Source organism: Rhyacophila brunnea, unplaced genomic scaffold (assembly GCF_057557595.1).
Source record: "Rhyacophila brunnea isolate RB1 unplaced genomic scaffold, BYU_Rbru_1.0 scaffold_12, whole genome shotgun sequence".
NCBI classification, from domain to species: Eukaryota; Metazoa; Arthropoda; class Insecta; order Trichoptera; family Rhyacophilidae; genus Rhyacophila; species Rhyacophila brunnea.
This window is the reverse complement of record NW_028232774.1, coordinates 12,893,889-12,908,576: the sequence shown is the minus strand read 5'-3', so window position 1 is coordinate 12,908,576 and position 14,688 is coordinate 12,893,889. Positions and strand designations below refer to the sequence as shown.

Genomic DNA, 14,688 nt, shown 5'->3' with positions numbered 1-14,688 from the left:
CATGACAATCGCTAAAGCATTTGTTTCTGCATCTCCAAGTCAGATACGCACATTATTTGCTATCATTATTTCGACATGCTTCCCATCGAATCCACCTGAACTGTAGAACAACTACAAGGATGACATGTCAGAAGACATTTTACATCGAATTCGTGTCATTTCAGGGAATCCTGATCTCGAGGTGAATAAGGAGATACATAACCAGGTTTTCCTTTTGATCGAAGACATGTGTTACCTCATGTGCGGCAGTTTGTTAGTCAAGTTAGGAATGCCAATGCCACATCGTGGAGTGAATTACGCTTTCCATCTAGAATTGGAACGTGAACGTGAAAATGATCAAGATCCATTGAACTAATTAGTTCGAACGAATGTACTAATGTTGAACCCCCAACAGAAGGTAGTGCACGATACGTTAATGAAGGCAATTGATGATGGAAATGGTGGCTTATTTTTCCTCGATGCGCCCAGTGGAACTGGGAAGACATTCCTCATGTCATTGATTTGCCGATGTAGCAGTTGCTTCTTCCGGGATAGCGGCCACGTTGCTAAAAGGATGCCGAACGGCTCATTCAGCGTTGAAATTGCCGTTAAACCTTCAAACGACTGAAAAACCGATATGCAATATTGCGAAACATTCAGCAATGGCCACAGTTTTGGTAGCAGGTAAAATAATCACCTGGGATGAATTTAGAATGGCGCACTAACGCGCATTGTGAGAGATGTTTTGGAGGCGCAATGATTCTACTATCTGGCGATTTCTGCCAAACACTACCAGTCATTCCAAGATCGACCGCTGCCGATGAAATAAATGCTTGCCTCAAACCATTGACTCTGTGGCGCTATGTGAAGAACCTTCAGCTGACGACAAACATGCGAGTTACATTGCTAAACGATCCGTCTGCCGAAGATTTCTCTAAGCAATTTCTGACTATCGGTAACGGCCGTGTTCCTGTCGACGAATCAAACGGATTGATTTCGTTTCCGCTGAATTTTTGCAATTTCGTGTCAAGAATTGGTTGAGTGAACGAGCAATTCTTGCGGCAAAGAACAAAGATGTGGATCACTTAAACTTCACAATTCAAAATCAAATTGTTGGTCTACTGCATTCCTTCAAATCTATCGACTGTGTAAGTGCTCGGCCGTAGTAATTTGGCGGGCGTGGTGCGGCGGCGTCTTGCGAAACTCAAACATATAGCCATGTGTATTATGCCCGAAAAAAGACACTGTCTAAGAACATTTTACACACGGTTATACGTTTGAGTTTCGCAAGATGCCGGCACGCCACCCCCGCGCGACCACTACGTTCTTGCACTAACAAACGAAGACGAAGCAACCAACTAGCCAACTGAATTTTTAAACTTATTGGATCTTCCTGGCTTGCCACCGCACAATTTACAATTGAAGGTTGGCTCGGTAGTCATCGTGCTTCGAAATCTGAACCAACCAAAACTATGTAATCCATTTCATTTTGGTTTGATTTTTGCACATTTATTGAACTTAATTCATTTTGAATATTCATTTTAACTTAATAAAAAAATGAATTTAATTCAGCTAATAAGTTAACACAAGATTATTGATTCTGAGGCGGTACGAAGTTCGCCGGGTCAGCTAGTAAGTATATAAAAACAATGGCAGACTGGTTTTTTGACGGAGGTAAACAATTATAAAAACAAAAGAATAACGCTACACACTTGGACAATGACCAATCAGTAAAGATTCCTATAGTATTGTCAAAAATGAGGAATGAACCGTAATAATTATATTCTGTTTATTTTAAATGTTATTTTTGTATTATAAGGACTAATTGGGGATGAAGATAATCCGCATAATTGAAAAAAAATAATAAAATATCTCTTTTACTTCCATAATTACACCCTTTTAATAGCAATTTTTGATTTTTTTTTTTACTAATTACCAATATAAATTGTACCTTTTTCTAACAATCATGAAACTAATGATCAAGAAGAAATCCGGATAATTGAAAATCCAGATAATTCAGGTCCGGATAACCAAGATTATAGTGTAAATCACATCATTCTCAGTTCACCAAAGCACAGAGCTACCTATGTTCATATAAATATGAATTACAATTAGGGATTCAATAATTTCAAGTATTTAAAAATGTTGGTAGTTCTCGTGTTGTAAATCATCGTAGAATATGGATATTGCGGTAAATAAAGATTGCAAAATATTGTCATTTAATACAAATTACAATAATATCTTTTATGGAATGTATTCAACAAAACAATGACTCAAAACGTCAATAACCGTAAATATCCTGAAATATGTTTAGAGACGTTTAAAGTAACACTTTTATTCCGTTATAAAACTATTAATATAAATATTATTTATGAATGATTATTGTGTGTATGTATCATATGATGAGAAAAGATGGGGCATCATAATGACACATATTATTATTATACTTACATCTCAGCTTGTCCATTAATTTACCGGCACACATTGTTGCCAGGGCCACTTTTATCGAGAACACTCGAATCTTTCCCACGTTTTCTCTGAAATCAAAGAAATTAAATAGTTAGAAGAGAGTAAAATAATAAAACATTCAGGCAATATTGAGGCAAGAAAATGATATATTTGACAGTATGAGAAAAATTTATAAGACACTAATTTCGTGACATATCAATGGTATTACATAATAAATCAACTTAAAATTATATGAATTTATTGTTACTATTTCAGTTTTTATGGTATTATAGCTATCAACAAACATAATATAATTTAATCACACTATAATTCAGGGAGTAAAGTTTTAAAAATAATATTTTCTGTATGAAAACAGAGTTCCTCTGACAACATGATGTTGGATGTAAGTAAAGATTTTGAAATGTGTACCTACTATAATTGATAGAGCTTTATTCAATTCAATTCAATTTCAATTCAATTTATTTATTAATATATTGTGGACATTACAAATTATAAGTTTAAGACGTTCACAACATGACATTTAGAAACAAAGAAATATAAAACAGTATTACATAAAAAAACAGATATATCAGTATAGAGATAGATAGTATGTTAAAACAGTAGAAATGTGTATATGTTACGCCGAATGTGCGAAATTGACGAATTGGCGAAAATCATGAAACATGCAAACCCGTTGCCTTATTCATGAATTAGACAAAATATCTGGTGAGTACGTGAATTCGCCAGTAATTTTTCTGCCTTGTTCATGCATTGGACAAATTAGATAGTAGAGCTACGGTGGTATTTTTTGCAACTAAGCTAAATGTGTGAAATGCTCGTGGATTAGTCAAAATGTTCGTATATTACCTATGGTCAAAATAGATGGTCGCACTACGGTGGTGTTTTTTGCAACTAATCAAACTAACCAAATGTGTCAAATGTCATTGATTATAATAATATAAAAATATACCAATCAATAACTACAATGACGTTCATATCCATTTACTATGTGCAAAAAAACTAGAACTATAATATGATAACGGATGAATTTTATTAAAAGGTATTTTCGCGATTTGATTCGTGCTTGGGTATCGATCGTGCAATGGTCGATTGTATGTTTTTGACAGTTTGTTGACACTTGTTAGCTAACCTCAAAATGGACATTCAGTTGAATAATTCAGAATTTCAAAACCTAACCTAACCTAATAAAACCATCCGTATTAAATTTACTTTTTCTACTGTCATGTTGATAGTTTAAGAATTCCATGCCCTGGCGAATTCATGTACTCGGCAGAAAATTTACCTAATTCATGAATAAGGCAACAGGCTTGACTATTACATGAATTAGCCAAAATAGTCAATTTCGCACATTTGGCGTAACATATTATATACAAAAAATAAAAATTAGATAGGTACAAGGAAGTACACCGGATGAGTTAAGCAGACCCTATTTTAAGAAGTTATAAAACAACGTCCACCTATACTCATCCTCACGTAGGTGGAATATATCGACACCCGAAGCAATTTCGTTGAACATAGTTATCGCCCTCCCAAGTGGAATACACCATTTGCAAATAACATGCAAATGTTCGCCTGTTATTAAAGCTCTTCCTTTGGTTTCTTATTTTATCTACCACTATTTGCAATTTTCAGTTTTGGAAAGGTGGAAGAAGCTAGGGGAGGTCTTCATAGAGTAGTAGATCGACCCAGCTGATGATATTTTGCGACTTTATTTTCATTGCACAATGAGAAAAACTTGATTCCTAACACGAAAGCAATAAATTTTTATTACAGTGAGTCTCTGGGGACATAAGCTCAGAGCACAAGTGTGAAACTTGCTACAAACGAAACTTCAATACATAATGACTTCCAGCTAATTTAATCATTAGCGACAATGCACCGTGCCCGGATTACGATAGTTGTGGGTAGTCCCACTCGGTACAAGTATTTATTTCTAACAGGCATACAGTTTCAGAGGTTTCCAAATTATATAAGTTTAATCATTATGTACCGTTACTAGCTTTAAAAGGCTCCATAGAAGATTCTTCAACATTCTTAATCTAGAGACAAAAAGATGTATTACCCAGGCGGACAGTAAGCTGCCAAAAGCCAGTTGAGAAGCAGGGCACAGCAGTGAGCGGCTCGCACCTGACTCGCAGGTGGAAGCCGCTTGTTCAAGCTGTGGTAGAGAGAGGACAGGAGCGTCTCGAGCCGCGCCACGCTTACTTCGCATTGCGGCTCCAACGTGTTCAGTCCGTTCTCTCGGAACGCTTCAATCACATTCCAGATATCCACAGCATGCACTAAAACACATAAAATTATAGGAATGAAATTATCATTTGGATCAGCCAGATAACCATCAAGAGATATTAATAAGGTAGGTAACATAACACCCACGGTGGATCTTATTAGGATCGGACATGGTCGGAAAGGTAACATGTTTGTTATGGATGATTAGAATCAGTAGATGTACTATCAAATATCAGATCAATTATGAAGCAATTAGATATTATACTTTTACATATTGTCATTTAGTGGGTTTATTGACTATATAATATTGCACATAAATAAAACTATCTAATATTTAAATTTGAAAGTGATCAGACATTCAAGAAAATGTTTCAAGGTTGAAAAATTAAATCGCATGTATCATTCACGCATTGAAACAATTGTATACCATTGAGTTTTGTATGTCATATTGTAAACATTCTTTGGCATTGTCACCTGATAGTAATACCTCTTTTTATTACAATGAGCAGCCTAATCAAACTTGTTAATGATTACAAGTCTGACTGTGAAGTGAAACAAAACATTTCAAGTGAAGGTTTTTAAAAAAAGGCAACGTCCCAGGTTTCACTGGTTTGGTTTAAGAAGACGGATTTCATTAATAGGACCCAAATAAAGGGTGTTTTTTTTAGAGGTATAGAACTTTGAAATGGAATAAAACAAAGATGACTTTTTATATTGACATGAAATTTACTTTATTCGAAAGATGCTCTTCTGGCATTATAATTCAAATATGACTTCTGGCATATGACCGCCACGGCTGGCTCGGACGTAGTCTAATCTGGAGGTCCAATTTTCGATGACTTTTTCCAACATTTGTGGCCGTATATCGGCAATAACGCGGTGAATGTTGACCTTCAAGTGGTCAATCGTTTCGGGCTTATCGGCGTAGACTAGCGACTTCACATATCCCCACAGAAAATAGTCAAGCGGCGTTAAATCGCACGATCTTGGAGGCCAATTCACGGGTCCGAAACGTGAAACTATGCGGTTACCAAACGTTTCCTTCAATAAATCAATTGTGGCACGAGCTGTGTGACATGTTGCGCCGTCTTGTTGAAACCACAGCTCCTGCACATCATGGTTGTTCAATTGATGAACGAAAAAGTCAGTAATCATGGCTCTATAGCGGTCACCATTGACTGTAACGTTCTGGCCAGCATCGTTTTTAAAGAAGTACGGACCAATTATTCCACCAGCCCATAAAGCACACCAGTCAATTTTTCTGGATGTAACGGTGTCTCAACATACACTTGAGGATTATCATCACTCCAAATACGGCAGTTTTGTTTATTGACGTATCCATTCAACCAAAAGTGAGCTTCATCGCTAAACAAAATTCGCTTATGAAAATCGGGATCAACGGCAATCTTGTTTTAAAATAAATTTTCACAATTTGGAAGCGTTGTTCAGGCGTCAGTCTATTCATGTTGAAATGCCAAACAAAACTAAACATAAATCACTTAACAGCTGACAAAATGGCCGCCAATTAAAAAAGTGCTGCCAGCTTAAAGTTCTATAACTCTAAAAAAAACACACTTTATAAGTTGCTTATATGTTAGAATGATCCAATATAACGTTTAAATCAACGTTTACAATGTTGGGATTGGCAACACTACTTGCAAAATATTTCAATGTTGGCGTACAACGTAAAGTACCTACACTTTTATCAAATGTGAAAATATACATAAGTTCTGTATATTGTAGTTGGTAGGTTGTTATTCTTATCTCAAGTTTCACTTTTAATTTATTGTTATTAATGGCTTTGTATCATTTCGATTTTAGTTTGCTGAAGGTTGTGAGTGCAAGGTATTTGTTAAATGGTAGTTTGTTGAAAAGATTTAGAAAGCGTAAGTCTTTAAGAGACCAATATCGGATTGCGTCACATACATTATCCATACATAATAATACGTCATATAGCAGTAATAAATCTACAGAAAAAAGGCAGTAACCCAGAACAAAACCAATCGAAATACCATCAAGACACGCTCAACTAAGTCGAGCTAAATTAGCAACTCTGGATGGTGTTTATTGCCACGTTAATGCAGATGGTTCTGCATCGTCCAATTAGATTTGTTAGTATATCTTTATTCACTGGTAGTTACACTTTCTATTTACATGTTTGTGGAAAGGATTGATTTATAACTTGGTAACACACAAGACAATACATTTTGTTATAAGCGTACATAGAATAATTTGTATATTATTGTTTTACTTTGTGAAGTACATGTTTGTGGAAAGGATTGATTTATAACTTGGTGTAACACACAAGACAATACATTTTGTTATAAGCGTACATAGAATAATTTGTATATTATTGTTTTACTTTGTGAAGTAATACAATAGATCTAATAAATACCAAAAAAATAATAAATAATGAATTTATGGGCTGACAGTAGTAAGTAGGATTTGTGTGAGTTTATTGACAGGTAGTGGGGTAAGAGTTGTATCATTATAACAGGCCACTATACTACCCAGTGATAGTAAATATTAAATTTGTAATCAGTTATATTTTATAAAATTGTTAATGCTAATTCGGAATTTAAAGCCAGTTGGAAGTATGTTAGGATGGACATTGATGTAGACAGATGCCATAGGAAGTTAAACAGACACGTAGAACAAAGAATAAGAGGTCAGTCAAATGACTCACAGTTAGCCTTCTTCTGCACGAATCTCAGCTTGCAGGCTGTTCTGTAGGAAGCGAACCGGATGAGGTCAAAGTTCTGCGCCCGCATCTCCTGGATGAGGGCGAGGCGTGGGTCCTGGCCCGAGGCGGCGGGCAGAGACTGTGCCGGGACGCCTCCCGCCATCCCCATGCACACTCCCTCCTCACCCGCTAGTGACATGCCCACAAATCTCACCTGGAACAGATTAAAATGGGACATTAGCAAAGAATACAGCAGTTATAGACACTGGATAAAATTGGGTATTAAAATGGATTGAGTACTTTTTAAATTGCATATAACAGGTCTCCATTGGTTTCTTTTGTGGTCTTTTGATGTTCAGCTCAACACGCTGCTTTTCATGCCATATTACTACTTATAGTTTTTTAATTTTTCTTAAGCCTGGTACTCATTAGCGAGTCGTAACTGTAACCGTTCCAGATACTGTAACCAACTCTAGGTGCAAAATAATTATTTATTAGGCTCGCGAACCAATTATATGGCGTCCATACTGGTTACTGTATCTGCAACTGTCACAGTTATGGCTCGCTAATGAGTACCCGGCATTACAATATCATATTTCACAATAATACATGAGCATTGTAGCACTTCAAATTTAGTGGGTACAAGACATCAATGGATAAGTAGGCAGACAAGATTATTTATATTACTAATAGTTGATGAAATGGCAATGGGCCGAAGGACAGTGGCGAAGGGTGACTTTTGGAAAGAGGTAGGCTGTGGAGATCTGATAAAAAGAGCACACTTGTCAGGTATACTTACGAGAATAGTACGATATTTACTACTAATGAATAGGTACACACTAGTAAATGACAACGACACACTAATTTAATGAAACTTCAAAAACTCATTGACGACATAAAAATGAGCGATGTGTTTAAATTACATATTTTCCAAAACATGTATACCCATCAAAAATCATTAGATAAAATTTATTTTTATTTATAAAAACAATCTATACTTACTTATTTATTAATATTCGATTAAACGCCGTTGAAATTATTCTTTTAATTATCTAATTATTAATGATTTTGGACAAAGTGCGCAGTCGTGACAACATTATAATACGCGAATATTTTAGGCTCTGCGATAGGAGCTTACCTTATTTCGAACAAATCAGCAGACTTGCTGAGGTTACGAGACGTAAAGTCCATACGAAAAAAATTCAGAATTATTTCACACATAATCGGAGATTTATTTACGTTGAGACGTCGCGGCATTTATTATTTATTTACGGCCCGCTGTGGTATATTTTTTAATACCTTTGCAGTTGTTTTGTAAACTGTGTAATACTGTAATACATTCCTACATATACGAGATCTCTCGTTGGCAAAATAAATTATTTTTATATAACATAAAATAATTAAGTGATTAAGTATATAAATATGTCAATATGCAATTAAAAAATATTTTTCTTAAGAAGGTAGGCTTTAAATAATCGCCTAGTATGGCGCTCGGCAAGTGGACAACTGCTGGACAAATGAATTCGTATCGTAGACAAGGGGCGTTAAATGACCACAAGGCCAGCCTACTGCCTGCTGAATTGACGAGCTCACTAAGTATGGCAAATCTCAACTTCTGCCACAAATTTAAAATTGGTTGGCCATCTTTAACTTTTGACGCCTTGACTTGTTATCGCTTGTACAGTTCAGTTCAGTGCTACCAATTTTCGTAAGAAAATATGATTTTTCATCGAATCTACTGATATTGGCACCACTGTTTTATGGGAGACTGGAAACTGAGAGGCTGGGAGACGAGCATGTCGCATCTCTTCAGTTTAGTAGCGAATGTTTTGAAACTGAGAGATTCCAGTCTTGTCGTGAACGAGCCGCCATTGAAATACATTGGTTAGATACTGGCTGGAATTTTAGTTTCAGTCTCGTCTTTTTTTAGTATTCTCGTGAGCGGAGGTCTTAGTGACAATGATAGTTACTATAGAATATAATTTATTCAAATTGACTCTCAGTATTATAGGAAGAAAAAAAACTATCATAATGAACAATTTCAATTTGAAACAAATCGACTTAGTTATGTATGCAAGCTTGATGAAAATTAATTAGCCGATGAAAGACTGTTGACCTTCGGTTTGATCTCCTGCTGAGCAAGGATAAACGTGCATCGCCTAACCCAATTTCAATCAATATCAATTAGACATCACAGTGTGACAATTATGTGGTAATAGACTTAACACTCACCAGATAATAAAGGACAAATTAACTATACTCATATAGAAGTAGTGAAATGAAAGACGTTGAAGACAAACCTTCTTCTACACCAGTGATTCCCAACCAAGTTCTTAGCAAACATGATATTGCAAAAAAAAAAGATTGCGAAAAAATTATAACAAAAAAAAATTATGTTTTAAGTCAAAAATAAAGTAGGTAGGTACTTTGAAAGTTCAGCTTGGTTAGACACTACTAACACTAGCGACAGCCCGCAACTTCGGATTCGGAAATGAAATACGAATATAAAAAGAAGACAGATACTAAGTATTTATCAAATCAATGTGATAGACAACGGATGGATCTAGGCGTGCGCCATTCTATCCATTTATATCATTATCGCATCAGTACCTTTAGACATGTACATCAGTAGGTATATAAGTATCCTCCACGTAACTTTGTAATTGTACACAGTGACAAGATTCGTGTGTAATAAACGCACTGCGTATTAGTGTATTAGTAAATGCCGGGCGCCTGATTGGCTGATTTCATCGAATAATTCAAATAAATCTATTCCAAATTGCAAGGTTACGTGGAGGGTGGTCTATCACATTCGACTTAGCCCACACGATGGAGAACAGTTGGATGTAGGCGCACCCCTTCAACCGTACTTCACCGCTGCTATTTGACCCATTTACCTACTCGTGATGAATTGTTGCAAATACGTTATTTTCAACTCTGCAATGAGCCCGAAACGTTGAAAAAACAAGGAGCAAGAACATGCAGTGACAACTCAAAACACAAACCCAACCCCAACACAAACCATAATTTATGTTAAAAAGCCTGAGGCCATGGAAACTCGCTAATTCATGCAAATCATACAATTTGTTATAAAGTAAACTTAACGATGTTAAGTAATACAGTTTCCAAAAACACAATTCTTTTTGTGGAGATAATTTTTTCTTTCTTTATTGTCTTGATAACGGTGCGACAACCGAAATAGTTATCAATTAATAAAATACCCTGTAGAATTAAATAGAATTTATAATATAACATTTGCATAATGGAATTCTAATAAGTAAGTAAATGCTAACTAAATTAATAAAAATGAAAATGACGTTTGCTGGTTTTTGAGGTTTTACATGATTGTTCATCTAACTAGGTACGTAGTCGAAACCTGGAAGTTTAAAGGAACGGACCAGAAGAAACCTACTGTTCCTTCCATCATCCGCCATGTCTCCACAGCCCTGATGCATGCGTATACCGTGGCGTAACGAACGTTAGGCCCCCTTCAAACTTTCGGTGAGAGTGTCCCAAGACCTTGTGTGCGTGATAAAGTGTCATCTATTTTGGAATACGATGATGATTTTCTCGGTTGATCACGTCAACAGTGGAGAGGTTTTAAGATGAGCCAATAAGTCCCAAGCATAACTTATTAAGGATGATATTTTCTTGGGTGGACAACACCCTAAGTGGCTCAATATCCAAGGCTTTGGTGATCTGATACGATTGGTCCAAAGTAGGGAGATGTACTACCGATTGGTCGCCGAACATTGATAGAATTTTATAGAGATAGAGTTTTTATGTCACCGTGTACTTTTCCTACTCCCTTTTCCCGACGTTTCGAGCTCGTCGTATGAGCCATTCTCAAGAGAACGTCGGGAAACGATGACAGAATAAAAACAATATTCTATTACTTCAGAAAGTCAGTCTGAAATTCATAATATATATTTCAAGTTATGGAAGTGGAGTTGCGATAGATACATATGGTAAATATTAAAATAAATAATATTATTATATCCTTTCACAGAAAATTCGCCGAGGATATTCAGAACGAAAACTTCGCGAGTTTGTTTTCCGCAGCTCGCTAAAACCAAAGAGAAATTTAAAAGTCAAATTAGGGCTTTAATTACGCACCTTAATCATAGTATTCACGAAACTCCGCAGCACGAATGGTAAAATATAAATAAAATAAAAACAAAACTTTCGTAAAGTAATATTTCCGTAAATAGAGAGACAGAAGAACACTTCACTGATATAAATAAATCCAATACGATACAGTGTCGCGTCCAGTGGCACGCGATGCTAAACTGAAGAATTTCCAAGGAAACTCCGCGCGTGGAACAACACAATATAGACAGGCCAAATGGTTTGGCAGTCGGACGAGTGTCGATAAATTAACTCAATTAAAAATTGAGACGGTGAAAATTCGATGGTCGCGCCGCGTACGTATTTTCGGCAGAGTGTGTGGTCTAACAAGACATGGATTATGGATAATTGCACGCGCGGTTAGTTCACTGTTACCCGCTTTAGATATAAATTCGAAGAACGAACCTCGAACCATTCCATAAGTTTAGTGTCTTACGACTTTTGAATATATCTTCAAATATATCATGAACAGATAAACAAGACTATCAAAAAAATATTAGCTACCTACTTATTGAGATCTTTAGAAAACTCTGACATTACAAAACAATAATCATTGTGTATTGGTTTGTCACCAATTCGGGCACATCAGTCACTATTCTCGTGTAGGGATTTAATTGTGGCAACGTTTTTGGGAAGGATCCCGTATGCTCCCAGTATCCACCAGACCGAGGGGCTGCGCGCACTGTCGAAAGCTTCCTAGTAATCCACAAAGCAGCAGACCAATGACTGTTTAACGCATGGCCATGCTGGAGAGATAACATCAAAGTACCTCAAATATCACCAATATTGAATTCACGTTTCATTTATGTGACCAAATTTAATGCATATTATACAGACTTAACCATTGAAAATAACATTTTCTTTAACAAGTGTTTAAGTTTATCCCAGAATGCAACCGTGTAGATAAATATAACATAATATTTAAATTATATTATATAAAACAATGTCCACCCAAATTCACCATATGATATCGATAGCCACTGAACCAAGCTATTTTTTATACAATTAATAAGTCCCAAGTTTTGAAAATTTGTTATTGAATATCGCCCCACGCAGTACCAATATTTTTTCAAAAAGGTATGTTTCCAAAATTATGTATATTCGAAGTAATGCCATTGGACATAGGTATCGTCTTCCCAATTCGCATCACCAATGGCAGGTTACCTTGCGAGAATAATCAAGTGATCCTCCAGATTTCATAGATAGTTATCAGGGATACGCAGATCGGCACTAACAAGAGTTTTCAAAGTCGTACAAAATACGTAGACAAATAATTATACTATCTTCTTACAATTGCCCATATGGATAGATTCAGAAGACTATTAAAAAATATTACCTACGTATTGCGATCTTTAAAAAAATGACATTACAAAACAATAATTGTGTATTGGTTTGTCACTTTTTTTCATCACACATAGCTTTTAATAATACGGATTGGAATCTTTTGATTTAGTTTAGTTTACAGCCAATTGAAAGAGGTACCTACATCAGTGTAATATTTTTTATCCATCCTTGATTAATGCGGCAACCATAAAGTAAACAACAATGGTAAAAAATCTGAAATTTAAATAAAAATTAAATTTTTATCTGCGATCAATATTCCGAGCGAATTCTTCCACTCGACGACACAAGACACCATTTTCAGGATTTTCATAAGTATATTAAAAAAATATATATATATAAGTAAGTATGTATGTTACGAACCAATCAAAACAAGCGTCGACACGATCGAATTGGTAACTGAATCGTTACGTCTAATAATAAGAGTAATTTTAGGTCGACGATTGTTCAGAACCGACGATCGGCATGTCAAATATACTAATCTTATGAAGGAAAATTCGAAGTGGCACCGAACGACTGTTTTACATAATTTCAGGTGAGTAACAACATGGTTTATTTGGAAGGTACAATAATTTGTGCCATATGAAATCTTCCTAGTAAAATTAGCGAGCGTATCAAACGTCGTGTAATCTAATATGCCTTGACATGTTGGTAAACTTATACTACCTAGTATCCGTCACCAGTGGCGTCGGATGTGTCTCATTATAAAATAAATAATCGCATGATATTTTTATGAACTTAAACTAAAAATAAAAGTAGTAAGCGTGCCTCCAAGAAAATCGCATTTTAAACTCCATTCAGCTGAACTAATGATATCAATCATCAGCAACGCTAAACAGTATCAAAAATATACGCCTAATCAGTAGTATTAAAAAATCAATTGATTTACATACTTTTATATGGAGACATAATAGCATAGGTACTGAAACAAATGCCTACTAATACAGTAGATACTTTTATTAATACGTATAATCTAAATATTATAATATGAATATGAAGCTAAAAAACGTAAAAAAAAGTACTTACTTACAAAGAATAATGATTAAATTAGCTTAAAATCATAACGTGTTTGTGATCATGATCAATGATTGCACCCAGATAAAAAGCCTTTCATTAGAACTACGAGTTTAATCATTAATTTGCTGAGCAATCTATGGGTATATGGGTATATGGGCAAATATATGGGTAGCGTCGATCTAGTTTCCGAGATAATTAAACTTTTATATACCTACACTACAATTATTATTGGTAGTTGCGATTACGTTATCGTCGATAATAATTGAGGCGATTAGGATTAAACGTATACAAGCGGAGTGCTAATCAGGTTGGGTAAATCAACTTCAAAATGAAATATACGATTGCAAATTCTGCATAATCGTTTTCAACACTCTGTAAGGTATTGTTCTCAAATGATCCATATTTCTAATCCAGCTTGAAATATTGATATCTTTAATGTTTGAAGGAGGACAATTTCTCATTCCGACCATGTCCGATCCTAATAGGATCACATGGGCCTCCACAGAGTAGAGGTTTGTATTAACAGATTTTGTTTTTACAAGAAATGGATGTCAACCACTTGCTCAACCTATTAGGTCCATACCCTGACACACACAAATTGAAAAACAATATGTTTACCTACTTGCCAGACCCAGGATTCGAGCCTGGGACCCACGGCGTTATAGTCCAACGCTTAAGCCGCGCGGCCACCGTGGTTGAAGGAGGACAAGCTAGGGCAAAATATTCGAATTAAATACGTTGCAACAAAAAAAAATGCAACAAGCTTATTATATAGTATACCTACACGACGTCTATTGGATATAATCCAATGTTAGGAATAAAATGCTTATAACTTTTCATAG

The 14,688-nt window shown here is 35.6% G+C and overlaps 1 protein-coding gene across 4 annotated transcripts in view; it reads right to left on the bottom strand.

Annotated features, from left to right (window-relative positions):
• Dyb (Dystrobrevin) overlaps window positions 1-14,688 on the bottom strand; it is a 73,543-nt gene that overhangs the window by 32,776 nt on the left and 26,079 nt on the right. For all 4 annotated transcript variants that reach the window (XM_085960819.1, XM_085960820.1, XM_085960821.1 and 1 more), the window contains exons 2-4: window positions 7,364-7,574; window positions 4,511-4,730; window positions 2,431-2,516 (exon numbers count right to left, since the gene is read on the bottom strand). In XM_085960819.1, the coding sequence (XP_085816945.1) occupies window positions 2,431-2,516; window positions 4,511-4,730; window positions 7,364-7,559 (502 nt within the window). In that variant the 5' untranslated portion in view covers window positions 7,560-7,574. The remainder of the gene's footprint in view (window positions 1-2,430; window positions 2,517-4,510; window positions 4,731-7,363; window positions 7,575-14,688) is intronic.